Genomic DNA, 26853 nt, shown 5'->3' with positions numbered 1-26853 from the left:
TGCACTTCCACATCATTGACAACGACAACATGAACCTCAAGAAATTCATCGATTATGGTGCATACTTTTAGGATCGACGAAAACTATTTTAACACCCTCTTATTTGCTTTATCCTAAAAGTATGCACTATAAATGTGATTTGCCCAGAAGCGCAATTCTATTAAGCAATTCGAGTCATCCTAAAAGTATGCAACACAAAAGTTTACCACCAAGTGACTTTCTGCATATTTGCTTACTGCTGATTTATGTTCGCCGGGTATTTCACCAGCTTACTCGGCAGTTTTTTGCAAGCCGCGGCGGTTTCTAATGACCAACGTCATCTGCTGCATTTCCACATCATTGACAACAACAACACCAACCTCAATAAATTCAATGATTGTGGTGCATACTTTTAAGATCTGCGAAATAACTATTTTAACTATTTTCAGCTTAACTTTTTTATTTCGTTGCGCATTCTGTTTGGGCATAATTTTCTATGATCACAAAAACAAACGACAATAGACATTTAAAAAATTAAGGTAAATATAATTGTTAATTGACCGAATATTTGATTAATAAAGGAATATTTACAAGTGCAAAGAGAAAAAAAAGTACAATATTTTTATTTTATAATCGACTATTGTATTATTCAATCTCCATAAGCCAATCTCAATTGGCTTACCTGGTTTCATTATGTTATATGTGAAAAGATGTGCTTTTCCCTATTCCAAATAAATTATTAAACATAATTATCTGCCCACAAGTTTCAACAATTTAAATAGCTAGAGTTGACTAAATCGAAACAGCTCATGAAAAAATGCAACTCAATGCATTGCTATAAGTTCAACGTCTTTATGAAACGATAAACTTCGATAAGTGTGCTATCGATAGATGGCAGCCAAGACAGCCCTAAGCTTGGCCAAGCTCAAGCAGCTGATTCAAATGGTTGGCCAAGACAACAAGACCGGTTTTCGCTCACTTGAATGGCCCGTTGTTGTGATTATGGTGGAATGAAAGAATGCCACAAGAGAAAGCATTCTGGCCGCTTGCTCTGACTTGACTTGGCTTAACTGTCTAACTGGATTCATCTCTGTCGCTGTTGACGTGTGCAACAGTTAAAATGTAAAAGACTTCAACTAAGCCAATTCTCATTTATTTATTTATTTAACACAAAAATATGGCTGCCAGTGTGGTTAAATGTACGCGAAAAACAAAGGAATTGCCCAAGACCGAGAGTACGCAGTCGAATGAGGGCAATTGGTAAGCATGCGCATAAACAAAAGACTGCAACGAAGCAACAAACTTGCTGGAAAATCATTTTTCTTCAACTTTTCATCAATTTTTTTCTCAGGCGCTGGTGGCTTTTGCTTGGCACTGTGCTGCTGATCACATTTGCAACCCGCTTCTATAAGGTAACTGAACCGGATCACATTTGGTAAGTGTTCGATTTATTTGCTGTCAATTCTGTGGATGTCATTGACTTGATGCCTCATTTTCCAGCTGGGATGAGACGCATTTTGGCAAAATGGGCAGTTGGTACATCAATCGTACGTTCTTCTTTGATGTACATCCACCACTCGGCAAGGTTTGTAGCTCCAACTCCAACTATGGACATCTCACTCTATTTTGTCTCTGTGCTTTCCCCATCTCTCGCTCTCTCGTTTGCAGATGCTGATTGGTTTGTCTGGCTATTTGACAGGCTACAATGGCACCTTTCCGTTCGAGAAACCCGGCGACAAGTACAACGAAACACGTTACCAGGGCATGCGATACGTAAGCTGCATTCTAAACTCGTTCTGCAGTTGATTCTCAGCTAATCTCTTGATTCTTTTCCAGTTCTGCACAACGCTGGGCGCGCTCATTATGCCCATGGGCTTTGACACCGTCTACGATCTGACGCACTCCCATGAGGCGGCTTTGCTGTCGGCGGCCTACCTCATCTTTGGTAAGTGGCTAAGCGGAAGACTTCTAGAAGCACTTGAGCTCATCTATCGGATGGTTCATGTATGCGAGAATATCTCTAAGCCACAGTTTTTTTTATTTATTCATATTTTGTTTTTCTTTATTGATTCCCTTTATGCAACCCTATCAATAACATATCTTTCTCAACTTTTCTTATTCTAATTAGTATGTCACATCTTTTCCAACTAATATTCAATACTTTTCTGGCTGATTATTATAGATACTATTCATTATACTTAAATTTATTTTCCTTAAGGAAACTTTAAGATAAAGTTGCTTAAAATCCAAATTCAATCTCATTTATTTCCTTGATGTAATCATTATTTTTTATTTTTTTCTCTCTATTCTCTCTCTTTATTTTATCTTTTTGTTCTTAAAAGAATCATTTTAATTTTTTTCATTCTACATCAAGCTAAACTCTAAAAAAGGATTGCTTAAGTTCGCTTTATCCATCTAATTTATTACTTTGAAATACTCCCCCAAAAGGGGCTATTTACAACTTTATTTAGTTCCTTGAAGATTCATTCTTTTTCATGACCTTTTACTAACTTATTTATTTATGCCTTTCTTCCTAGACGTGGGTCTGCTTACACTCAATCAGTACATATTGCTGGATCCCATACTTTTGTTCTTCATGATGGCCTCCGTTTGGGGCATGGTGAAGATATCCAAGTGCACCGCAGCCGGTGGCTCCTACACGTTTCGCTGGTGGTGCTGGCTCTCGCTGACCGGCACCATGCTCTCCTGCACCATCAGTGTGAAGTTTGTGGGTCTCTTTGTGGTGCTGCTGGTGGGTTTACATACGGCCAGCGAACTCTGGCTAATCTTGGGTGATCTGGCCAAGCCCGTTCTGGAGACGATCAAACAGATTGCCTGTCGTGCCATCACGCTGATCGTGTGGCCCATTATGCTCTATACGCTGTTCTTTTACATTCATCTGCAAGTGCTGAATCGCAGTGGCAATGGCGATGGCTTCTATAGTTCGGCGTTTCAATCGCGTCTCATTGGCAACTCGTTATACAATGCAAGCATGCCACGGCATGTGGCTTATGGCGCTCTGGTGACCATCAAGAATCACAAAACCGGCGGCGGCTATTTGCACTCGCATGCTCATCTCTATCCCAAAGAGAGTGGCGCCCGTCAGCAGCAGGTAAATTGATATTGTATTTCGACTTAATCAATTCGCTTTCAACTGCTATTTCTTCGATCAGATCACCACGTATACGCACAAGGATGACAACAATCTGTGGCTGATTAAACCGTATAACAAACAGTCGGTGCCCGGTGGCAAATTGAAGTTGCTGCGTAATGGCGATCTGTTGCGTCTGGAGCATGTGGTGACCAAACGCAATCTGCACTCTCACAACGAAGCGGCGCCAATGACTAAGAAGCATATGCAAGTCACGGGCTACGGCGAGGTAAAGATACTTATCAATAAAGAAAACATTATTTTTTTTTCACTTTTTAATTCTCTTTCGCTGTCACTCTTAGGCGGGTGTCGGCGATGCCAACGATATTTGGCGCGTGCTTGTTGTGGGCGGCCGTACAAACCAAAGTATACACACGGTGACTTCACGCTTGATGTTCGTGCACTATCTGCAGAACTGTGCGCTCACGTCCAGCGGCAAGCAGCTGCCCAAGTGGGGCTTTGAGCAGCAGGAGGTCTCCTGTAATCACAACGTACGCGACAAGTTCGCCCAATGGAATGTCGAGGACAATCAGCACAAGCAGCGTAAGACATTATTATTTATTTTTATTATTTTAATAACACATTCATACTTTGATTACATAATTTCCACGGAGTAGATTTAATAACCATACAAATTCTTCAACAAATGTTGAAAAAAATCTTTGAAATATGTAAAGAAAAACGAGAGCGATATCTTTACATACAATTTGCACTTAACGGCCACTCTGTAATTAATACTATCATTAACTTTGCGGCATATTTTCGTCGGTTGACATATATAAAGTACTTAATAATGTGCTTAGAATACACTAAATTATGTTAGACTTTATTAACTGTTATTTGCACTTAACGGCCACTCTGTAATTAATACTATCATTAACTTTGCTGCATATTTTCGTCGGTTGACATATATAAAGTACTTAATAATATGCTTAGAATACACTAAATTATATTGGACTTTATTAACTGTCATTTGCACTTAACGGCCACTCTGTTCTTAATACTAAAATTTAAGTTGTATCCATTTTCTTTGCTTAACTGTCACACAAAAGCTTAAGCATATGCAAAGAATATGCACAAAATACGTTTCACTTGATGTTGTTTGCATTTAACGGCCACACTGTACTTAATATCAATATTCACTTATAAACATAATTTCTTCTCATAACGGTCTCTCAAAAACGAAAAGCTTATATAATGCTTAGAATACTTGTGCATAAATAGATGTGATTTATTTCACTTCATATCAATTGCACTTAGCGGCCACCCCATAATACTCTTCAGCATATTTTCCTTACTTAACAGACCCACAAAGAAACTAATATTAATTTTGCATGGGAGCACAGAAATTGTGTTGCCTCACTTAACGTATATTTGATTTGAGGCCGCTAAACGAGTATCACAAATATTACTAATTAACTAATTATATATTATATTTAAAATAATAACAGATTAAATTCCTACTGGCAACAAATTTTAATATAAAATTTAACTGTTTTCAATAATAATAATGACACTTCTCTCTGTTCCTCAGTACCCAGCGTCAGCTTTAGCGTTTATGCACCTGGCTTCTTTTCACGCTTTCTGGAATCACACGCTGTCATGCTGCAGGGCAACGCGGGCTTAAAGCCCAAGGAGGGCGAAGTCACCAGCCAGCCTTGGCAGTGGCCCATCAACTATCGCGTAAGTGAAACGCACTTTCAGTCGAATGTTATGAGGACTTAACAACTTTCTTCAATTTTATGCAGGGTCAATACTTCTCAGGCAGCAGCTATCGCATCTATTTGCTGGGCAATCCCATCATCTGGTGGAGCAATCTTGTATTTCTGGCGCTCTTTGTTACCGTCTTTCTCTACAATGCCATCGTGCAACAGCGTCGCGCCGGCCAAGCGGCTATCAATCAACAACCAATTGCCGAAGATCAACCTGCCATCGGTGACATCTGCAGCTGTTGTCCAGCGAGTAGCAGCGAGTCAACTCAGCTCGTTGAGTCGTCGAGTGCTTCGAATGGTGAATCACAGCTGGAGGCGGCGATGTCACTTCAGGCAGCTGCCTGGCTCTTTGTTGGATGGCTGCTGCACTATTTGCCCTTCTGGGCGATGGGTCGAGTGCTCTACTTTCATCACTACTTTCCGGCCTTGATATTCAATTCGCTGTTGACGGGTGAGTGCACTTCTACAGGGTATCTTCAAGTCGAAGATGCTTTGAATTGCCAAAGTTGTTCTAATCAGATAGTTGAACCACTTGTGAAACACTTAGAAATTTCTTTGGTATGCTGTAAGAAAGCGTATTATGGATTAAAAATATATATGTATATAAATTTATTTCCTGATAACAATGGTTGTCAACTTAATAGGCTGCAAACTACCTGCAAATCTATTGTGAGCCACTTAAGCACTATTTGAACATAAACTACACGCCAACAAGTCGAAGCCAACTACTTGACCTTCAATCCAACTTGGATTTTATGACATCTGATTTAACTTTCTTTCAACAAAGATTTTGAATTTTATAATTAGTTTGCTAGCTTAGATTTTAGTTTGTATGTTGATGCTAACACATTATCAGTTCATTATTTCAGTTCAAATTGAATTGGGTTTTAGAATTTTTGATTTGACTTTATTTTAACTTAATTGTTGAATTTAATAAATAGTTTCATAGTTTTAGATTTGCCTTTTAATTAAACACATTATCTATTTATAAATTTCTCTTCAACTTGGATTCGATTTAACTTCATTTTAACTTAAATATTGAATTTAATAATTATTTTGGTATTTTAGAATTTATTTTGTATGTGGATTTTAACACATTATATATTAATTAGTTTGCTTCAACAAGGATTTGATTTTATATTTGTTATTGTAACTTTGTTTTGAGTTCTCGAGTTCAAGAGTTAGTTTGCTAATTTTAGATTTGTTTTTTTTTTGTTGATCTCAACACATTTTCTATCTGCTTGCAGGCATTATGTTCAACTATATAATACGCTCGCTGCCCAAATGGATGCAGCATGCGCTGCTCGGTACGCTGCTCTCGGTGGTTGCCTACAGCTTTGTGCTCTTCTCCCCGCTGGCCTATGGCATGACTGGTCCCCATGCCAACGAGCCCAACTCAACGATGCACAAGCTCAAATGGATGTCCACTTGGGAGTTCTAAAGCAACACACAAAATGACATTTCGATTTGTTGTTTTTGCATAGAAATAAGCATTTTATAAGTATATATAAAAAGTAGACAAATGCGCTTAAATTAAATACACAGAAAACAAAAAAAAAAAAAAAACACCGAAATTAATAGTGGGTATTAAAAGGAACTTAGGTGTAGGATGACGAAAAAAAAGAGCAATCAGCAGAAGTTGCGCCAAGTGCTAGTTATAAATATAAATTAAGCATCCGCCATGGCAGCCCAACCAAAAACCAACCAACCAATCGATCAATCGATCGATCGATTAATCAAAGATGCCCAGCTCATCGAATCGTCGCAGGGCATAACGCAGGGTATCCGTAGTGCGGGGATTTGAGGAGAACATCAATTGTACCTTCTTCTTAGCGAAATCAGAGTCGGTTAAAGCCTCGATGCTAATGTCATACGAGTCCTCCTTCTTCATGGTGACCATGGGCAGAAAGGCGTACGATGAAAAGAAACCGTATAGCTCACGGGAACGTATCTCATGCTGTATATCCTCAAAGCTGGGCACAAACTCCGAATGCATGCGCTCCAAGCTGTCGCGCAGTGAATCATAATAGGTCTGGATGAGGAACTCTCGTCGATGGATCAGCACATCGAGCTGCACGCTGCTGTTGAGAAAGAAATTGATGTCACAGCCGGGACTGCCAAAGAAACTGTTCTGAAAGTCCACCTAAGAGGGAAGGCAAATAAAATATTTCATTTATAAATAAAATTGATAAAAGTTCTAGACAAATTCGTGTGTGTGCACTTACAAAGATGGCATCGATGGGCTTCGTGGGCAGCTCGTCGTGGTATTTGTACATGAAATTGTTGACCCACAGATCGCCGTGATTGAGCACTGTGATTTCACCGGGTATGGGACGGCCGGTCATAACCAGATTCTCCTTGATGTTATCGCAATGGCGATGCAATTTCGCCGCCAGCTGCTCATAGCCCGACCACTTGCCCACCACATTGGCGAGCGTATTCAGCTGCAGTGTCATGAAGTTGATGAATCTCTCATTGGTGCGTATGTAGTTCTCATCCAGCATGCCTGTGGTAAAATGCTCTCGCACACTGGGTTCCTATAAACGAAATACACACATGTACATATGTCATACTACATCTTTCACATTGAGCAAACTCGAACTCACCTTCTCGGCCAGCAGCATGGAGCTGGCATGGAATTTTCCCAGTTTCTGCAAGATGACCACGCAGTGCTCCTCGTTCAGCCCGTTCTGGCGACTAGCCAACTTGTAGCCATACTGTGTGAGATCATCGAAGACAATCGTCTGTATGGGCTCGCGAGTTGTGTAGAAGCATTTAGCGCCAAACTTCGATCCGTCACCGATCAGCACCTCCAGTTTGCCCAGCACATCGAAATAGAAGATCTTTTCGCGCAAATACACGGCCAACTCTTCGAGGAATTGTGTCGCCGGCGTAATGGCAATGCTCTTCACAATCAATGCCAACTCCTCGTCCAGCTGACGTTTGCTGCTCCTGTAGAGAGCTTTGGCGCGATAGATTTTGCTGCAATAGTTTTCACCGCCACCGCCGCTTGATTCGGCAAAGATGATCTTCTTGATGTCGACGCGCATGTCGCGCAGTCCATCCTCGAGGGCGGCCTTGAAGAAGTCCTCGTTGAGATACTTTGGCGGTTGGTTAATGCGTTTCTCGCTCTCCAGCTTCATGCTGATCCTGTGTGTGTGCTGCGAATGTCCTGTCTGTGTGTTGTCTGTGCTGAGTATCCGCTAAAGGACTGTGTACTGGACCGTGTCGCTTGGAAAACTGTGGCCACGCCAGGCGACTCCCCTAAATATAGTCTGTCATTTTGGCTTATCAAAGCCCGACAGAGACACTCGTGTCGAGTTCGACATCGCGATCCGATACGGGCTAAGTCTAATGCACATGATATCGCCCTATAGTCTGTGTATATACATACACATATAAATATATATATATATTCTATATATTCTACATGCATATATAGATTTATATGTACAACGTTGTACACATATAAGTACCACTTAAAAAGTATGTGCACTCAACTGAACTGAACGCTATAATCATAATATTTGCTAATTAATCTATTTAATAAACCGTCGAGTGGTCGCAACGCCACGCCACGCCACACACACACACACACATACACATATACACGCACACACACGCACACATAGAAGACAGGGACACACGGCACAGGCATCGAACAAGTGGGTACAAGTCTCCCCGTAACACGATCTGCGATTTGCAATCGAAGCTAAGCACGTATTCGTGTGCCAAGCCATGCCCTGGAACGAAGCAAGTGATAAACGTTTTAGACATTTGCACCAACAGACAGACGAATAGAAGTCCACGGGATGCGAAGCTGATAATGATTTGCCCAATTCACATGATACCGTTGCTATTGTAGAAGAACTAACCGGAACTCTGAGAGGTGAAGGCACTTGCACATTGATCCCGATTAGAATCTGAATATATTATGAAGATTAAAGATATAGATATAGACATGTATATATGTGTATATATATATATACATATATAGATAGATAGATATTTATTTAAAGATATAGATATAGATATAGATATAGATATAGATATAGATATAGATATAGATATAGATATAGATATAGATATAGATATAGATATAGATATAGATATAGATATAGATATAGATATAGATATAGATATAGATATAGATATAGATATAGATATAGATATAGATATAGATATAGATATAGATATAGATATAGATATAGATATAGATATAGATATAGATATAGATATAGATATAGATATAGATATAGATATAGATATAGATATAGATATAGATATAGATATAGATATAGATATAGATATAGATATAGATATAGATATAGATATAGATATAGATATAGATATAGATATAGATATAGATATAGATATAGATATAGATATAGATATAGATATAGATATAGATATAGATATAGATATAGATATAGATATAGATATAGATATAGATATAGATATAGATATAGATATAGATATAGATATAGATATAGATATAGATATAGATATAGATATAGATATAGATATAGATATAGATATAGATATAGATATAGATATAGATATAGATATAGATATAGATATAGATATAGATATAGATATAGATATAGATATAGATATAGATATAGATATAGATATAGATATAGATATAGATATAGATATAATTTCTTTTTGTCCTCTCCCAATAATATATAATCGATATAGTGAGTGGAATTAAGTCTATCACGAGTGGCGGCGCCTTACGTAACTTATCAGTTAAGGGGCTTAACAACTTTGGGGATTACCTTGAACCACACCTGCCCGATAAATTGCAGTTCCGCTCTGCATAGTTACAATCCAAATTGCACTTCTTATCTAATCCGGAGCGAAGTCTGAGGGCTGAAATGAAATCATTCTCATATTACAGCGTAATTAGCGAATAATTTGGAAACAAAGTAGAGGCATTGAGATAGTCCAGTTAACAGGTGTTCAATATCTACATAGTATATAGAAAAGCTATAGATATGTTTTGCTTAATTTCCGTTGAATTTGTGTATGCTGTCATTGAATGTACACATCGACCACGTTTTAACGTATCTGACATTGCATTGAGGACTGCAGAGATAACCTAAGACGACCATGTGCTTGCCTGGCGTCGCAATGTTTGAGATTGTGGCATCAACTTGATGACCTTGTCCTTTTGCGTGTTTTGTTTCTTTTCTGATTTTTCGGGTGCAATAAACATATAGAATCTATATCTATGTATGTATATAGAAGTGGGAATAATGCAATTACAGCAATTGCTTTGTTTTCATTTCGTTTTTAATGACTTAATGAATATATGTTATTTGAAGAATCAGAGTAAATAAACATAAACAAATTCGGGGAGGGGAGTGGCGTGCAAATTACGTCATCTGTGTCCAAAGTGCAATGGGAAACGAGTTCGTGCCACAATGTTGATCAGATATGTTTTGCAACGACTTCGAAGCACTTCGATTTTCAGTTCTTAGTCGAGCAGTAGTTGCTTTTCACTTTCAAGCTACTAAAACTACGTGTTCCAACAAAGGCAACAACTATACGCCACACACACACACACACACATTCTCGCAGAGACAACGTCAGAGAGACAGCAACAGAGCCAGAGACATCAGTGTTGGCGCTACCTCAAGTCAACGATCGGTGATCAATGATCTGTGTGATCTCTGATCTGAGCTGTCAGCCGTGAAACAGTCTTGTCGAGTCTGGCTGCTGTCTAGTTTTTGTGTTAAACTAGTACTACAACTTTACTGTTAAATGTATTATGGGAACAGAGACATTTATTTGGGTGATAAGCGAGCTCATCTGGAGCTCGTCTACTCGTCTATGCGTAGTACCTATTTATAAGACAGCCATGACGTACGGATACGGCGCAGTAAACTACAAGTCCGACTGACTGGCTGACTCTGACCTTGACTACCACGAGGTGCGAACAGAGGCTCATTCGCGTTGTCTTCTACGCGATGCTGATAACGAGTATCATCATATATTATGTATATTTCTATAATTGTATATGTGCAACGGTCACTCAGGTGACGCTACAGCTCGGCGCGTGGTCCTCAACAACGCATATATATGTACATATCAACATCGTATGCAAAACGTGCATTTTCAGATTGCACACAAAGGAACTCAGCAATAAAAATGCATTATTGTTATCTGCCTGCTAAGCTGATTTGCTTTGTGAATGAAAAAGATTCCATGAAGGATCTGTTCTACAAATTTTAGAGTGAGAAGTGAGGAGACTATAGTGATTCGAATTGAATATGTCGTCAATATTATGTTGAATATATTCTCATCCATACTTTCATACTTTAAATTGACTAACGAAGTATTAAAATAAGTTCAACCAAATATTAAGGAATTATCTTTTGCAATACATCAGCTAACTACTAGATTAGGTATTCAATTAAGAAATATTCCAATGAAGTATTAAAAAAAAAGTAGAACTAAATATTAAGAAATTATCTTTTTAAATAGATCAGCTAACTATTAAAAGTAGATTAGACATTAATTGAAATCTATGTGTGACTGCCTATAATGATTAAGATATAGAGAGTTAAGATCGTAATGTGGAACAATATACGAATTTCAATGTGCAATTAATGCTGACAACAAATCAAAGTTCAAGAGCTGTGTTCTGGGTGTGTTCTCAAGTTGAAGACAAAGATAAAGATCTCAGGTCATTTGAGTTGTCATAGCCCGCATTAGACTTACATACACGTTGATAGACAGATGTTTATTTATACATAAATAAGACACTAGAGACTCTTCGACGTAATAATATAGTAGTAGTACTTTATACATATCTATCAGCCTTCGGGGCACTTGAGAGCTGCACTGGTTGGCGTTGAAGTTGTCTCGGTTTGTCTTGGCATAAATGCCAATGCAGAAGAGGGCAAACATTGTGACAACAATGCGCACCAACTGATCGAGTTGATCGAAGCTAATTGAATTTGGAGAGCTTCCAGTGTGTGGAAGTGTGCTTGCGCCTGCTCACTTCATAGATTAAATCGATTAAAACTGTTTTTTGTATTCAATTGTATTGACTTAATCGAATGCCAATGACTAACTGCGTCTTCTAGCAATTTCGAAACGAATTCGAACTGTGTCAAAACTCAAGTAGCATCGCCATATTTACTTTTCAAATCGCATCGCATATAGTATACATATACTGCATGTCTTATGTATAGCACAGAAGCAATAGCGGCGTGCTGCCAGCTTTCAATATAGAAATAACAAAATATATACAGACAAATAGAGACAAGCTTTATGAGTATTTGATTATTTTGTCGAATCAATAGACAATAAATTTAATTGCGGCGCAAAAGTGCATTAAACTTGAACTAAATGTTGCGCATTATTTCGTATTTCGAAAGAACACACTAAACTTGAATGAAAAAAAGAGCAACAGAGGGAGGTGCAACAATGTTCATATCTACAACTATAGGCGACAATTTAATACCACTGCGCATATAAAATTCGATTATACGTTTGCAATTTTGTAACACGTGATTCTACGCATATCTTTCTCAACCCATTTAAACGTTATGCCCTATGTTAGAGTATATGACAAGGGCATAACTACAATGTATTTGGCACAGCTCTTGAGCACTTGCCAGTTCATAATCATAAAATTGTTTATCAATCAATAGATCCCACCTTGAGGCACATTTGAAGTCCAAATACTTTAGCATATATACATAGATCACAATATAAAGAATTTCTTTGTGCTGGCATTAGCTTGATTGCTAAAATTCTGATTTGAACAAAGTTAGCACTTCTGAAATTAACATTCAAAATGCTGCAGTCTGAAATATATATCACAAATTTACTTTATTTTGTTAGGCTCTAAGTGAGATTATCGTTTATGTTTAAATATTGGTGTTTTTGTTATACAGGGATTTTCTTTACAATGTTGCACTGATCGATTTTATCGATTTGCTAGTATATTATATATCAATAGTTGATTAATATCTACCTTTTTCGTGATTAATATTTCATTTAAAAATAAATCATTTTAATTTTCAAATCTGTGTTTTAGCTTAAATATCGGTATTTTTGGTATATACTGATTTACTTTGCAGTGTTGCACTTGTTATCAATTTGCTAGTATATCGATACCTGTATTGATATCTCTCTTCAATATAAGAAACATCTTTTGATGAATTACTTAATACATTGCAACAATTTTTTTTTTAAATTAAAAATAAGTCACGTTGATTTAATAATTGTAAATTGGTGGGTTTTATTAAACGTTAGTATCGTTTAAATTAAGGTATCGGTATATTTGGTATACAGTGATTAACTTTGCAGTGTTGCACAGAGTAATTAATCGATAAGAAAAGTTATCAATAAAGCTTTGACATTAGGAAATTTTAAACGTGTTTATTAATTGATCAATGTTTGTAAATGTGGCACGTGGTACGTGGCACGTTAAGTGCTTCTTGTTGCGAATGTCATAGCCTTTTCCTCTGAAGTTCATGTAAGCTTCTTCTTATTGCGCCTGTAATAGATGAAGGATGGCTGTGTGCGGGCCACACGCTGCATTTCAAGTTCCGGCTCTATTTCGAGCTCCAGTTCGGTGTCCAACTCCAACTCCGAGCCCGGGCCCAGCTCACGATTGAGCCGTAGCAGCTGCAACTCACGCACTGGCACCTCGGATTGCGATGCCTCGACGGTCTTCCTAAGCAGTGGCAAAGGTGCCAACTGCTTGCGATGGCGTCGATTGCCGTTGCCAACTGTCGCAATGTCATTGTGCTGACGGTTGTTGCGATTGAGACGCCACATCATGGAACGCATCGATGGCAGCCACTGACGCGGTGGCATCTGCATGAGCTGCGTCATGGGCGGCTCCTGACGTGGCATCGCATTGTAGATGGACGTGCGCCACATTTGCTGCTCGCAACGTTGCAGGACATCGCGCAGATCATCGCTCTTCAGCATATAGCTGCGCATCTCGTGATCACGATAATGACTGAGCACACAGTTCACCTGCATGCCATTGTCCTTTTGCTTCTCCCTCTGCTGCTGCTGCTTTTGCTTTAGCAAATGGGCTGAGAGCAGCACGTTGGCCACATCAAGAGCGGACATGGTGGACATTGTGGTCAGCGAGACAAGCGGTTGGCCACTCGGTTGCTTGATGCACTCGGCAATGTTTTTGCCCAATAGCATCCACAATTCAGCCTCGAAGCTCGACCTTTGTTGCTCCTGCTCCTTCTGCTGCTTCTGCTGCGATTTTGCAGCCTTCTCTTGCTGTGGCTGCTATACACACCAAAGGCTGAGCACGTGGTTTGGCAAATCGAACAAAAAAGAGGCTTATCAACTCACCTGAAATTTGTTGTGACTACGACGCCAGTTATTATAGCGCTGCTGCAGTCGAGGATAATACGACAGATTGTTGGCAAAGAAGGGCGCATTCTCAGGCAGCTCGGTGTTCACCATTTTGTCAACCTCATCGTCAGGCATTACAACATTCATAATGTGCTGCAAAATGCATCAAATGTGCATACATTTGAAAAAAGAAGATTCAACAATAAAGAAATCGATCACCTACATCAACCTTCAGCCTTAAATCGGACATATCTGGACCAGAAAAGTTCATCTTGCTTTTAATAAAATTTCACAATTTAATTGCTTTCACCTCGTTGACAGGACAGAAGCTGAATGACTTTAAATTAATCCTGTGACAGTAGAACTTGTCAAAAATTGCCACGCACACAATGTCACAAATGTCAAAGTCATCAATTCAATTATGAAACAGTGTTGCCTCATTAAAAATTCAAAATATAACTATTTTAAAATGCAGTTGACAATTAAATAGAAACACGGAAAATTAAATACAATTTTAATTGTATAGAAACAAATTAATTTTAATCTTTGTGCAGATGAAACCTATTATAATTAATATTTATATATTTTATTGTAGTATATTTTTATTCAATAGAAAACTGTTTTCCTATATGAAAGAACTTGCATTTTTAAATTCGATTTAATCATGTTATAATGTAAATAATCTTTTGGTGTTTAAGCAAATCATTTAATTGATTATGAAAAAGAGTTTCCCTGTTGGGAGAAACTAACATTTTTAAATTCGACTTAATCATGTTTAACTTAAAATATAAAAAAGACAATTAAAAAAGCTTTACCTTAACTTAAATGTAGATTACATTTAAAATAAAAATAAATATCTATATAAATGGATAACATTGTCAAATATTACGAATACTTAAATGTGAAAAGTAAAATTGATTGGGAAATATACACTTAATGATTTGTATTACATGAAATAGTCTATATCTGATTAATTTAATTTAAAAATATTATAATATAAGCATATATCAATTTGTAAATGTTTAGAATTTGATATGTTTACTTTTGTCTTTAATTATTCTTATTTCTATGCATATCATCTTAAGACATATATTTACTTCTATCTACTTCATAAATTAAAAATGATCTTTATTCAGCAGATCACTTTGAAATAAGCTGTAATTAAATGCTGAACAAATTGTATGAATTAGTAGCACAAAGAACAACGCACAATGATGATGTACATATATGTGATTTTATTTAAATTCCAATGCTGAAAAACAATAAAGAACCTTCGCAAACACTTTTGCGTTGAGCTGAAAAGCCTATTGTTCTGTTTGACGAAACCATTTCATTGTGATAAGAAAACCAGCTACAAAGCAGATCTTCAATTACCAGGCACTTAAAGCAAAATTCCTAACTCTTTCATGCCAATTTAATTGCTCAGAAATCTGAATTGATTTCGAATCGATGACCTACCACAAAAGTATGCAATCAACAATGAGAGACTCGAACTGAGCTGAACTGAAGTTGATAAATTTATTTATTTGCATACACTTATTTTTCTTTTTATTGCTCACATCACAATGTTTTTCATTTTTCATTTATTATTGTTATTATTTGTGTGTGTTTTTCTTTCTTCTCTACTCTACTCTACTCTCCTCTTTTCTTTTCTCTGTTGTGTTTTATTGTTATTTATTTATTTGTATGTTTTTTTTTTTTTTTTATTTGCACCATTGAAGCTCACGTCGCCGCTTAGTTGATAAACGAACGCGCTTGAGAGCGGACCTGCCACAAAACAACAAAACAATTGCAATACGAGTAAAGCTCAACGTCCGAGAGAAACTGAAGAGATCTGGGAATCGGGAATGGAAAGTGAAGAAGTGCCAGAACTTCATAGACACAAGGATTATTTGGATGACATTAATATCGAATGGGTAAGTGACCGATTATCAAATGTTCTATATAAAGAATTAAGATTAACGACAACAATCAGAAGACAAAGACAAAGAATCGTATCGTAGCGGGAATACAATTGTAACGAATTGAACGCGACTGCGAGTTACCCTTTAAGGGAAACCCCCTAAACAAAAAAAATGTGCGGCTTTGTTTTTTTTTTTAATTTTTGAACCCTTTTTACAAGGTATTTAAAGTTCATTACAAGTTTGAATCTCTCTCTCTCTCACTCTCTGTCTGAGCTGTAATTATTATTCGCTGTTTTGTTTATTAACACTTAAAGCTTACAAGCTGTTGCCAAATTTATAGTAATGATTTCATGCTGGAATTAAAACATCTGCCAGAGTCTTGACGACAAGATGTAATCAAGTATTATTGTATGTGATTTCTGAGTTATTTACACACTTTCACTATCCCTCAGCAACAGCAACAGCAACATTTGCGTGAATTTGGCAACAAGTGAAAGAGGCAACGTAATAAAGATTTTGGATATTCAACTTTTGTGAAGCTTTTACATTGGTTCTTATTATTTTCAAATAAGTGAGAGCGGTACAGTTGTACCGTATGTTGTACTCTATACCTGATTGTTCTTGTTTGATTGTTGCTTGGCAGCTGTTGCTGAAACTGAGTACCGCGAATTTTATTGGTTACACGGAAGGTTCATCTTTGAGACTGTCCGATCTGCGCGACTTTTATGCGAGTATTTCCATACGGACAGACAGACGGACGGACGGACGGATAGAGGGTTAGTAAGGTAGGCAGTTCGGTGGGTAGCGGGTGGAAGGTCCAGGAGCTAAAACGACGCAGCTGTCGAGGGTGACAAAACATTCATGTATGTATCGGGTCGGGTCGGAAATACCTCCTCGCGATACCCTTTTCGTCCATCTTTAATGGGATCAGGTATGACAAGAAGTTAATAAACCAAGCGCGCGCTGTTTGTTGTTTCTTGTCATGATGATTCATGATGATGAATTTCATAACAGAAGAAAGAGATTTCCTGAACTGCAAGTAAATGAAATCATCTTAATTTACTGCCCGATTATTAACTTTTTGTTGTCGACTAACACCCTAACACAACTGAAATGTGTCGGAACTTGACATGAACTTTGCCAAAATATCATTAGCTGTAGTATTTACGCCTTAATGCTTTTTATAAACTGTTTTTTATTTGCCTGACTTGCTTTCGGTATTTGCTTAAGCCCAAACGGTAAGCGACAGCTCTCCCCCCCTCTTCCACCGTCCCGTGTCGCTCCACTTTATCTCGCCCCCGTAAGGCAAACATGACACGGTGACACAATTAGCTGCATTCTGCGAAGCGTCGTCAGCACCTCAAGCGTCGCGATCTGCGGCGCATCGTCTTTGTGAGATACTCCACACTCACTCACACACACACACACACACACTCCACTTCAGCGGCGTGTGCTTGTGTGCGCTCCACTTTGCTGCGCCGAGGAGAGAAAGAGAATAAGGCGCCGTGAAGTAAAGTGAAGTGAAGTGAAGGCGAGGCGAGGCGAGGCGTGACTCAGTGGATGGGTATGCATTTGGCTCATGTTGTGATAAAGTCGCCGCTTGAAATTGAAACGCAATTGGCAATGGCATTGACAAATCCCTGTTGTTGCTTCTCTCCCCCCTCACTCCTCTGCTCTACTCTACTCTAGTCTATAGTGTGCTGTATCTGTATCCAGTGGATGCGCATGCAAATTGTATCTGAGAACGCCAAGAGACGGCGTCGTCGTTGAGATCGTACGTGCCTGGAGCTGCCTCGAGCGCGTCTCTGACTCTCCCAATCACACACATGCGCGCCCCATGCGCATTCTGTTTAGAATTTAGAGCTCAAAGCATAAAGCGCAAAAGAAGCAAGCACAAAAAGAAGCAAACAAAACAAACAAAAAATACGTAGCGTTGTGTTATCAACCGTTGAGTTTTAAGCACGCACAGCCAAGTTTCAAATCAAAGCTTTGAAAGCATTAGAAAGCTTTTGGCACTGTTTGCTCGCACAGTGACACATAGCCTGCCAAATGGCTAATCAAATTCAATACAGTCTGCCAGGTAGAGCACATCAAATTAAAGGCAAGACGCGAAACAACGACGCGCGCCTGCATGTCGTCGTCATACACTGCACAGTGTCCTGACTACCTGCCTCCTGTCTGCACCGTTTGCCTGGTCGCTCTTATCAGCTACAATGGGTTTTTAATCACTTTCTAAGCATATTTTTTTGGCCTGCGCCTGCGCGTAGTCCTTGTGGCCTATAAATGTGGCACGTCGCTGCTGGACACAGTGTAGTTAACTCTACGTGCTGATCCTGTGAGGTTCGTTACTTCTCATCGCGGAATTTACTTAAAATTTGTGAAAATCCATAATCGCCTTGAAAATGACAACATATTATAACTATTATTATTATTATCATTATTATAAAGGATATGGTAAGCAAAACAAACACTTATGTTAAATATTTTTAGAATTACTTGTATTGTAATATAAAAAAAGAAAAAATAAATGCAATAAAAATATACAACTTGAGAATAGTAAACGTCTATCAGAATTTGCGTGCGGAAATTGTCAAATATATTGAATCTATTTGTGTTCTGATTGTTTGCATTGCTGCATAAATAAATATACATATGGTATATTACTGCCAAGACGGCCATCAATTAGTTAAAATATATATATGCATATGTATGGACGACATGAAAGCAGAGTGCGATTATCCCCGCATGCGATCATTATTGTCCCAAAGCATTGCGCTGAAATATATTTGCTCAAGTGCTAAACAGAGGAAAACGGCGAAGAAAGAAATTAAAATTAGCATTTCCTAGACATATGTTTTAAGACCACTGTCTCTCGCGGAAGTTAAATAACCAAAACTCAAAGTGCAAACACACACACACACACACACACACGACACCCACACATCTAAACGAAGAACTAGAGATAGTGAGTGAGAGCGAGACAGCTAAGTGATCATTGCATTCTCACTGGCGTGAAAGCTTTCAACACACTGCGCACACTGGGCTGCAGCTTGTAGGAGCTTAAGGGAGCTTTCAGCGTCGGTCGCTGCTTGTTGGTGCTTCTGCTGCTGCTGCTCCATGACCACAACCAAAACACTGACGACACTTGAATTGGGTTAGGCGCAATTGGAGACATGCGTCAGCATCAGCAGACAGTGACTGCGGCAGCGACTGAAGCAGAGCAGAGCTGCGCACAGAGCGCTGCGCGCGTCTTTTTCTTTGTTTGCAAGCACCTCGACGCCGGCGTCGCTGTTACAGTTACACATGCAGCGACCGAACAAGAACAACACAGTAGCTGCCAAGTTCATTCGCTCAAACAAACACACACGCATACACTAACAGCCAGGCGCGCACACATGTGTGTGTGTGTGTGTGTGAAAGAGAAGCTGTTGCTTCTGCTGCTAGCGCTGCTGTTGCTGTTGCTGCTGCTTCTGCCAGTCCATTCTGAGCTTTAATCATACACGGGGACCACAGACATTTATTTTGTTGTTGCTGGTCAACAAGTTAGGCAGCTGGGCGTGCAATTTCTTGCGCTACTTTTTGAATACAATTTACGAGACGCATTTGTGATTTACATGCCCACACACACACACACACACACGCGGTGTTATACTTTTTTTTTGTGATTGTTATTGGTGTAAAACTTGTTGCAGAGCCCAAAAAGGCGGCACAAAAGCGAGAACGAAAAACACAGTGCTTCATTTTTGTTCCTATTGACTAAAAACAACGCATTTTCCTTCAAATGCTTCGTCGTAAAGCAACAACAAAACAAAACAAAAAACGTATCTTCGACGCGCGCCACGATAATATTGTGTATATAGTGTATATATTTGACGTCAGTGCGGTTTGAGAATTGAGAAACACAATTTAGCGGCTAACAATTTTTGGCAGTTGTCAGTTGGCAGTTATCTGCGCAGTGATCGAAATTACATGCAGAGCCATATTATCGATTAACGATCCTTGACAACTATCGATGACAACACACACAATGCAATTGTTCGTTGTCCCATCACAAACGTCATCACCAATGATTGTGGATACAGTTCCAACTCAGACCAATAAACGAAAGCCGGAGCTGGAGCAGCAGCAGGAGCTGCAACGCAAGCAGCACCGCAGAATGCTCGACGGCGGCAGCAACATGTATAACTGTAATAATTACAACTACAACTTTGGCAACAATCAGAAGCAACAAGCGAAAATGTATTACAATTCGAATGCGCGTCAGTTTTGGGCCAGAGCTCCAATAGCATTAACAAACATCACAATAACAACAACAACAACAGCAACAGCGAGTACAGCAGCAGCGAAAACGAAATTTCTTAACGAGCAACAAACGTCAGGGTTGACAGAAGCAGCAGCAGTAACATGTGAGTCGCTTTTTGTTATTGTTTTGTGCTGTTATTCTTATTCGCTCGTTGTTATTGTTGTTGCTGCTGCTGCTGCTGAAGCGCAGCGTCAAGTTTATCGCACTGCACGTTTTGCACTAGCAGCAACAACAACAGCGAGTAGAAAAAGCACCAACAGTATAAGATGCAGAAGAAGAGGTGCAAGAAGAGCAACAAAAACCACCACCAAAACACCTAAACAGCTGCACGCCTGCATTGCGAACAGCTGATTGCACTACTCAGGCACAGTGGTGCACAAATTGTTTGCACTTGAACACAGTAGTTGCTTCTTTTGAAATGTCAAATGTTAATTTTATTTAATTCGAGTACAAAAATAGTACACAATATTTAAAACATTAAATAATAATGCAATTGACACAGAAACTTGCAAATATTTGTTAGATTTTGTAACCTAGAACAAACAATCGTGTATTTCCCAGTATTGCATCATAAACGTTGATAGAATAGATTAGTGTAGCGTTGAACTGACTGGCAGATGTCTTGATATGCTTTTGCTTTTGCTTTTGATTTTAATTAGTTTATAATATTCATTTCTGGTGAAGCACAATTAGTGAATCACTTACATATAATTTTCCCGGCAATCGTCAACACATATCACTCGGCTTATTTTTGGCTTATCGCGTAAGCTCCCTAAAAAGGGGGAAATGAAAACATTTCAATTGGAATATGTACATTGAACGGACGGCTTGTTTATGCATATTTTGTGCAAAGTGCGCCTGGAGAAATGTATAAACATGGTAATATTTTTGTTTTTATTAATAGTCGCAGTAGTAGATATGTGTGTGTATATCTAAACAAGGCGAACAAGGCGATATAATAATAATAATAATCAACAACAACAACAACATGATCATCATAAATGCAGGCACATTAAATGCGCCGGCATTCAAGCACACATTGAAGCAGCAGCAATAATAACAAGAAAGAGGCAACGCACTCGTAAGGTTAAGGCATGGCAATGAACTTGAAAGCCAAAAGTTTGTTTTCGAGGCTAAATATGCCTCCCGAGCGCCACTGTAAGAATGGCAGCCCATCCGTTAGTGGTTGGGCAGGGGGAGGAGAGGGGAGAGAGCGTAGGGGAACATTTTAGGGTAGCAGCAAAGCAGCGAGGGATATTTGTTGGACCTTTTGTTGTTATTGTTATTGAGAATTTTGGCATTGACATTGACATTGGGGTCTGCCATTCGTTCGCTCATTCACCCGTCCATCCGCCCCGCTCTCTCTCTCTCTGTCTATCTCTATCCTACTTTCACTGCGTGACTGTGTCTGGCACTCTTTCGCTCTCTTTCTAAAATATCAGCAGTTTTTGCTTAGCGTCTCATATCGAAAACACACAAATGATTTGCCCAAAATTAAATAAACAATAGGTTCAATGCACTTAACACGCAGTAGAATTCAATTTGCGAGAGCACTCACACACACACACACACACACACATACAATGGCGAAAAGCTTTCGCTGAAAGCTTTTTTACTTTGCCAAGCAAATCTTTGCTCTGCTTGCACTCGGAAATGTTAATTAAAGACTGATGTTCATACTTACACACACACTCAAATAAACATACATACACGTACATATATATATGTATGTGTGGTGCTACCTCAACATTTAAGTAATCATCTTGGACAAACTCTTTTTTATTATGATTATTTATTTATCTGTGTGTGTTGCTTATTCAACTTTTGCACATTGGTCGCAAAATAAAATACATAGTATTATTATTACTATTTTTTTTTTTTTTTTTTTTTTTTTTTTGGGAGGGATTTCAAGTCATTCGTTTTAATTAAAGCTTATCGCGATAATAACATGCACTGCTCATAATACGCATACGCCGCGTGTGTCTTTGATAAACCGTGTAATGAGTCTCATCAAATGGCACAGCCTCATTTGCAGACTGGTTTTATCTCGTTGTGTCTCTTTTCAATTTCCTAGTACTAGCCGCAGTTGTTACTGTACTATAAGGAAACTACATTACGCATACGCAGCGTGTTTTTTTTCGCGAGCGGAAATCATATGCTGTAAGAAATTTGCGATCAAGCTTTAGTTGTGAAATCTCGCAATTAATATAGAGTTTAAAAATACAACTTTACAAAATTTCTTGGGATAAAGTCGTTAATTTGTGTTGTGCTTTAATTAATAAGACTCAGACACACAAATCCGAAAAAGCGATAAGAGAAATGCATTAAGTATGAGTGTGTGACTTCCGGCCTGAGACTTCCGCAAGCTGCGAACACAGTTCACAGTTAACAATGCACAGTTTTGCCACGTGCAACAGATTTGTTTTGATTTGGGAGTCAGGTGCGTCGTCGTTGAAGTTGCAGTTGCAGTTGCCGGTGTCTGATGTCCGGTCTCCGGCTTGTGTGGCGCCACACAACAACAACAACATTAATGTTGTACTTATCACACTGTGTGTTGCTCTGTCTCTTTCGCCACTTCCTGTGCGTAGACGGCAGATGAACAAAGAGAACGTAGCAGAGACAGAGACAGGAAACGGGCATAAAAATGAGAGAAAAATAAAACGCAACAACAACAGCATGCAAAAATAATAAATACGAGTATAATAAAAATGATTCTTGTTTTCGTTGTTGTCGTTGTTGTTGTTGTTGAATGCACGATGACCATGAGAGACCAAGAACGCAACGCAATGCAAATTGAATGACAGCAACAACGACTATAAATATAATGATAATTTGCAATTTATTAATTATTTAGCGCATTGCTCTCTCGCTCTTCCACTCTCCCTCTCACTCTTTCTGTGACTCTACAGTCGAAATGTCGCCTACCCCAACAATTTGCGTCGTTGTCGCAGTCGCTGTTGTTGTTGTTGCAGTTGTCACAAGGCAAGGACAGACGCGCCCGTGTTGCCCTGACTGCGTGACGGAGACAGCAACACTGAAAGAGAGAGCGAGCGAGAGACGTTGCTTGGTTCAGTCAACCTGCTCCCGAGTCCCGTGCCTAATATTTGTGTGAAATTGCGACAGTTGAACGAACTGTTGTTGTTGGGCAACAACAAAAGTTCGCCTGCGGCACGCGCAACAGTTGCTGAATGACTGACACCCCCCTCCTCCTTCCCCCTCTCTCTTGTGGCTGCCCCCTCCCGGCCCCTTGGCCCATCGTCAGCAGGTTAACAAATGGCACTTGCAGCTGAAAGTTCAAGCACCTGCTCTTAGCTTTTATTTCTAACTGCACTCTCTTTCTTGCTCTCTCTGTCTCTCTCTTCCATGTGCTTGCTCTCAGTGGTTCATTTCATGGCTAAGCTTTTTTTTGCGTCAAGGGTGTTTTTCGCAGCTTTCCATAGACTGTGCTTTAGCGATCCTTATTAGATCAGCGACAAGCTAGCAAGCTTTTTTTTTGCTTTTCTGTTTTTTGTGTGTGGCAACTTTCACTTGAGCCAGATTTTATCTTTGCTGACAAGACTTCCGCGTAAACCTTATCACACAGTAAAGTGACAACACTTTAAGAGCAATTACCTAGAAACAATTAAAACGCTTTCGCTTTCCATTGCATTAATAAATCTTAAGAAATTGTAAAAACACAAAAAATACATATGTTGATGAAATCGTTATTAATTTGCTTTTGTTTTTTACTCTTTTTCTCTCTTTGCAGGTGAGTTCAATAATTTTATGTATTCTTGCGATCGGTTTTTGTGTACGTTATTTTTTTCTGCTGGGTAAGTTGAATAAGTTGAATAAGCCACGCCTTGCAAAATATTGTGCAATTATTTATGATGCCAAACGCGTTAGAAATTGCGCATTGGCCACAAGAAAGAAAGAAACAAAACACGGGGGCAAACATATAATTAAATGTGAAACTTGTTGCATTTCGTATAATTTTCGAATAGCGCATAAATTTTCGGGTGAATTTATCAACCATAAAAACGACAAAAATAACAAAATGAACAAGACAGGAAATGTGTGGGTGTGTGTATGGGTGGGGAAGGAGGAGGAGGAGAGGAAGGGAGGTAAGGAGTCAATGGAGTCCTTCGCAACGGGTTCAACGGCCAAAACTCGCTCAGCCAGATGTGTGACTATTGAATTAACAGCAACAATAACAACTTTGGGGGCCAACTGACAACTGTGTGTGTGTGTTGTGTGTGTGTGTTGTGGAGGAGCTGGCGAGAGCCGTGAGATTGAAGATTAAAAGAGCGGGGCCTGTTTTGGGGGTTGCAATTGCGCGTCGGAGCGATGCAAAGGCGACGCGACGAGTCATTAACATTTTGGCAGCAATGTTTCGTTGAACCTGAGCTAAAACCCCAGATAGCAGGCACACAGAGAGAGCGGGAGAGCGAGAGAGAGAGCGAGAGAGAGACGATGAGGAGGAGGCGGGACAGATTCAGATACAAAACTGGCGACACATGTTTCTTTAGCCTTTCGCCATCTGCTCGCCGCATGATGAAACTGTTTACACAATGCAAACGAGAGACAAAAGATCGCACACTGCGAGCGCACACAGATAGAGATAGCAATACATGGTATGTGTGTGTGTGCAAGAGCAGATCGTGTATTGTGCAAGGACATGTGCGAATGAACATCTGCCTTGCGAACAACGGACTACGGACAACGGACTATGAACGCGGGGTTGTTGCTCGATAATATGACGATGCCCAGTCTCAATTTCAGTTCATTTTCATTTTATTATTTCTTTTTTTTTTGGGTTGCACACCAAGTACATTCAGGTGCGAATGACACACCTGCTCTTAAGATGATGCTCACATCTTGATGAATACCAGTTTCGACTCACTTCAGCTTCAGTTTCAGCTGTGCGCGTAGTTAGGGAGCGGTTTTCTTTAAATGATCTTTAGAGGTGCCATCTATTTAATTGAGTTGACTGCAATCTCAGTTAAACTGTTTCCGATTTATCTCAGGAATATAAGTTATTCTTTTTTATAAGGTAAAAAAAGTGTTTCCTATTTAATTGAGTTGACTGCAATCTCACTTAAACTGTTTCCGATTTATCTCTGAAATATAAGTTATTCTTTTTTTATAAGGTGAAAATATGCATCCTACTTAATTGACTTGACTACAATCTCAGTTAAACTGTTTGCAATTTATTTCTGAAATATAAGTTCATCTCTTTTCATAAATAAAAAGAATTTAGGAACTTTCTCGGGTAATAAAATCTTATATTATCCTACCATAAGGAAAATCCCGCTCTTAAAATAATTATGTAGTTTGATATCTGAAAAAATTCTTTAGAAAAGAACTTGAAAATTCCCAACTTAAGAAATATGAAAAAAAAACAAGATTAACAAATAACAATCTTCAAATAATTAGTTTGATATCTGAAAAAAATTCTTTAAAAAAAAAACTTAAAAATTCCCAGCTTATAAAATATGCGAAAACCAGATTAACAATTGTAGTTTTAGGTGCTTTTAAAATATTATTTTCTATTATTTCGTTTTACCATTTCGTAATGAAATACCATAATCAAAATAAAGTTTATAATTACTACATTAGGGAAATTCTTCCTCTATTATTGTAATTCTTTTTATTATCCTAATCGTTTAATATAAACTTGTGAATTTCCCAGCTTAAAGATTAACAATTAAAGATTGCAATTGTTTTCCCTGCACATACTTAATATAGTATTAGGTAATTTAACTGCACAGAAGTATTTGAATTAAATACTATATGTGGCTAAAATGTAAATCGATTTTGCTTAGTTCGCCAAATCAATTTGATCCAAAAGCTGAAACACAAAGCAAATCAATCGACGGCAATGCCAAAGTTTTGCAATCATTTAAATTGATTTCACCACAGACATTTAATTCTATATAGAATCGTAAAACAAGACGCAATTTCCACCCTCAAACGGCAAGCCAAAGTAATTCTTTTTTTTCTCGTTGCCTCTTTTTTCACTCTTTTTTTTTGTGTGTTTTTACGGCGGCAACTTTAGAGCTGACGTGGCTAAAGTTGTCGGAGTGGGAGGGAGGGGGCCATACATATAGACGTCGGGACTTGTATGTATGTATATTTATGCATGTATGCATGCTATTCTAATTGCCATGACTGGAAGAAGAGGGGGAAAAAGGAGAAACCGACAAACAGCAACAACAAGAGGAACAACGGTAGTCAAAGTTTCGGTTTCTAAGGCCAAAGCGAACCCCAAAACGTCTGATGTAAATGCTGAGGTGTCTCTTCTGTCTGAGTCTGTCTCTCTCTGTGTGTGTGTGTGTGTGTGTGTGTGTGTGTGTGTGTGGGTACTTGAGCTTTTACTTGTATGTGTGTGTGTGCAGTCCGTACAGCACGTACCCTTGTGGAGCAGCTACAACAATGGCGCATCGCATGTGGTGTACGTGTCTATTTGGCGTCGTTGTT

General features: G+C 38.8%; 4 protein-coding genes across 6 annotated transcripts in view; 2 read left to right on the top strand and 2 right to left on the bottom strand.

Annotated features, from left to right (window-relative positions):
* Window positions 1-980: 980 nt before the first annotated feature.
* Window positions 981-6452, top strand: LOC117575362 (protein O-mannosyl-transferase 2). The gene is made up of 11 exons (XM_034259530.2): window positions 981-1239; window positions 1331-1414; window positions 1480-1564; window positions 1648-1752; window positions 1816-1924; window positions 2517-3091; window positions 3153-3359; window positions 3433-3673; window positions 4665-4813; window positions 4879-5293; window positions 6090-6452. Exons 1-11 carry the CDS (start codon window positions 1157-1159, stop codon window positions 6281-6283), a joined length of 2247 nt encoding a protein of 748 aa, XP_034115421.1. The 5' UTR covers window positions 981-1156; the 3' UTR covers window positions 6284-6452.
* Window positions 6377-8091, bottom strand: LOC117575370 (uncharacterized). Its single transcript, XM_034259543.2, has 3 exons — window positions 7449-8091; window positions 7068-7379; window positions 6377-6985 (listed from the first exon to the last, which is right to left on the bottom strand). The coding sequence occupies exons 1-3, from the start codon at window positions 7983-7985 to the stop codon at window positions 6575-6577; spliced, it is 1260 nt and encodes a 419-aa protein (XP_034115434.1). The 5' UTR covers window positions 7986-8091; the 3' UTR covers window positions 6377-6574.
* Window positions 8092-13101: 5010 nt separating this feature from the next.
* On the bottom strand, window positions 13102-14554 carry LOC117570558 (bromodomain-containing protein DDB_G0280777-like). 2 transcript variants are annotated; one of them, XM_034252289.2, is made up of 3 exons: window positions 14411-14554; window positions 14185-14340; window positions 13102-14118 (listed from the first exon to the last, which is right to left on the bottom strand). In XM_034252289.2, the coding sequence occupies exons 1-3, from the start codon at window positions 14456-14458 to the stop codon at window positions 13336-13338; spliced, it is 987 nt and encodes a 328-aa protein (XP_034108180.1). In that variant the 5' UTR covers window positions 14459-14554; the 3' UTR covers window positions 13102-13335. The 2 variants fall into 2 exon arrangements, with proteins under 2 accessions (XP_034108180.1, XP_034108187.1); XM_034252296.2 differs by having other exon boundaries at window positions 13102-14115; window positions 14411-14553.
* A 1405-nt stretch (window positions 14555-15959) lies between these two features.
* LOC117570830 (putative uncharacterized protein DDB_G0286901) overlaps window positions 15960-26853 on the top strand; it is a 44262-nt gene continuing 33368 nt past the window's right edge. Inside the window, exon 1 of one of the 2 annotated variants that reach the window (XM_034253051.2) lies at window positions 15960-16103. In XM_034253051.2, coding sequence (XP_034108942.1) covers window positions 16100-16103 — 4 coding nt within the window. In that variant the 5' untranslated portion in view covers window positions 15960-16099. Of the gene's footprint in view, window positions 16104-19617; window positions 20498-26853 lie in introns of those variants that run through there. The other variant, XM_034252735.2, reaches the window with a different exon arrangement.

This window comes from Drosophila albomicans, chromosome X (genome assembly GCF_009650485.2).
Source record: "Drosophila albomicans strain 15112-1751.03 chromosome X, ASM965048v2, whole genome shotgun sequence".
Lineage (NCBI taxonomy): Eukaryota > Metazoa > Arthropoda > Insecta > Diptera > Drosophilidae > Drosophila > Drosophila albomicans.
This window is presented reverse-complemented; position numbering and strand designations above follow the sequence as displayed.

Excerpts from the sequence above, each read along its gene's own strand:
- LOC117575370 (XM_034259543.2), bottom strand. The coding sequence starts at position 7,985 with ATGAAGCTGGAGAGCGAGAAACGCATTAACCAACCGCCAAAGTATCTC. Across the intron at positions 7,380-7,448 it reads CCATGCTGCTGGCCGAGAAG|GAACCCAGTGTGCGAGAGCA; the intron begins GTGAGTTCGAGT and ends TTTCGTTTATAG. Across the intron at positions 6,986-7,067 it reads AGCCCATCGATGCCATCTTT|GTGGACTTTCAGAACAGTTT; the intron begins GTAAGTGCACAC and ends CTTCCCTCTTAG.
- LOC117575362 (XM_034259530.2), top strand. The coding sequence starts at position 1,157 with ATGGCTGCCAGTGTGGTTAAATGTACGCGAAAAACAAAGGAATTGCCC. Across the intron at positions 1,753-1,815 it reads GTTACCAGGGCATGCGATAC|TTCTGCACAACGCTGGGCGC; the intron begins GTAAGCTGCATT and ends ATTCTTTTCCAG. Across the intron at positions 3,674-4,664 it reads GGACAATCAGCACAAGCAGC|TACCCAGCGTCAGCTTTAGC; the intron begins GTAAGACATTAT and ends TCTGTTCCTCAG.
- LOC117570558 (XM_034252289.2), bottom strand. The coding sequence starts at position 14,458 with ATGAACTTTTCTGGTCCAGATATGTCCGATTTAAGGCTGAAGGTTGAT. Across the intron at positions 14,341-14,410 it reads ATTTAAGGCTGAAGGTTGAT|CACATTATGAATGTTGTAAT; the intron begins GTAGGTGATCGA and ends TGCATTTTGCAG. Across the intron at positions 14,119-14,184 it reads GTAGTCACAACAAATTTCAG|CAGCCACAGCAAGAGAAGGC; the intron begins GTGAGTTGATAA and ends TGGTGTGTATAG.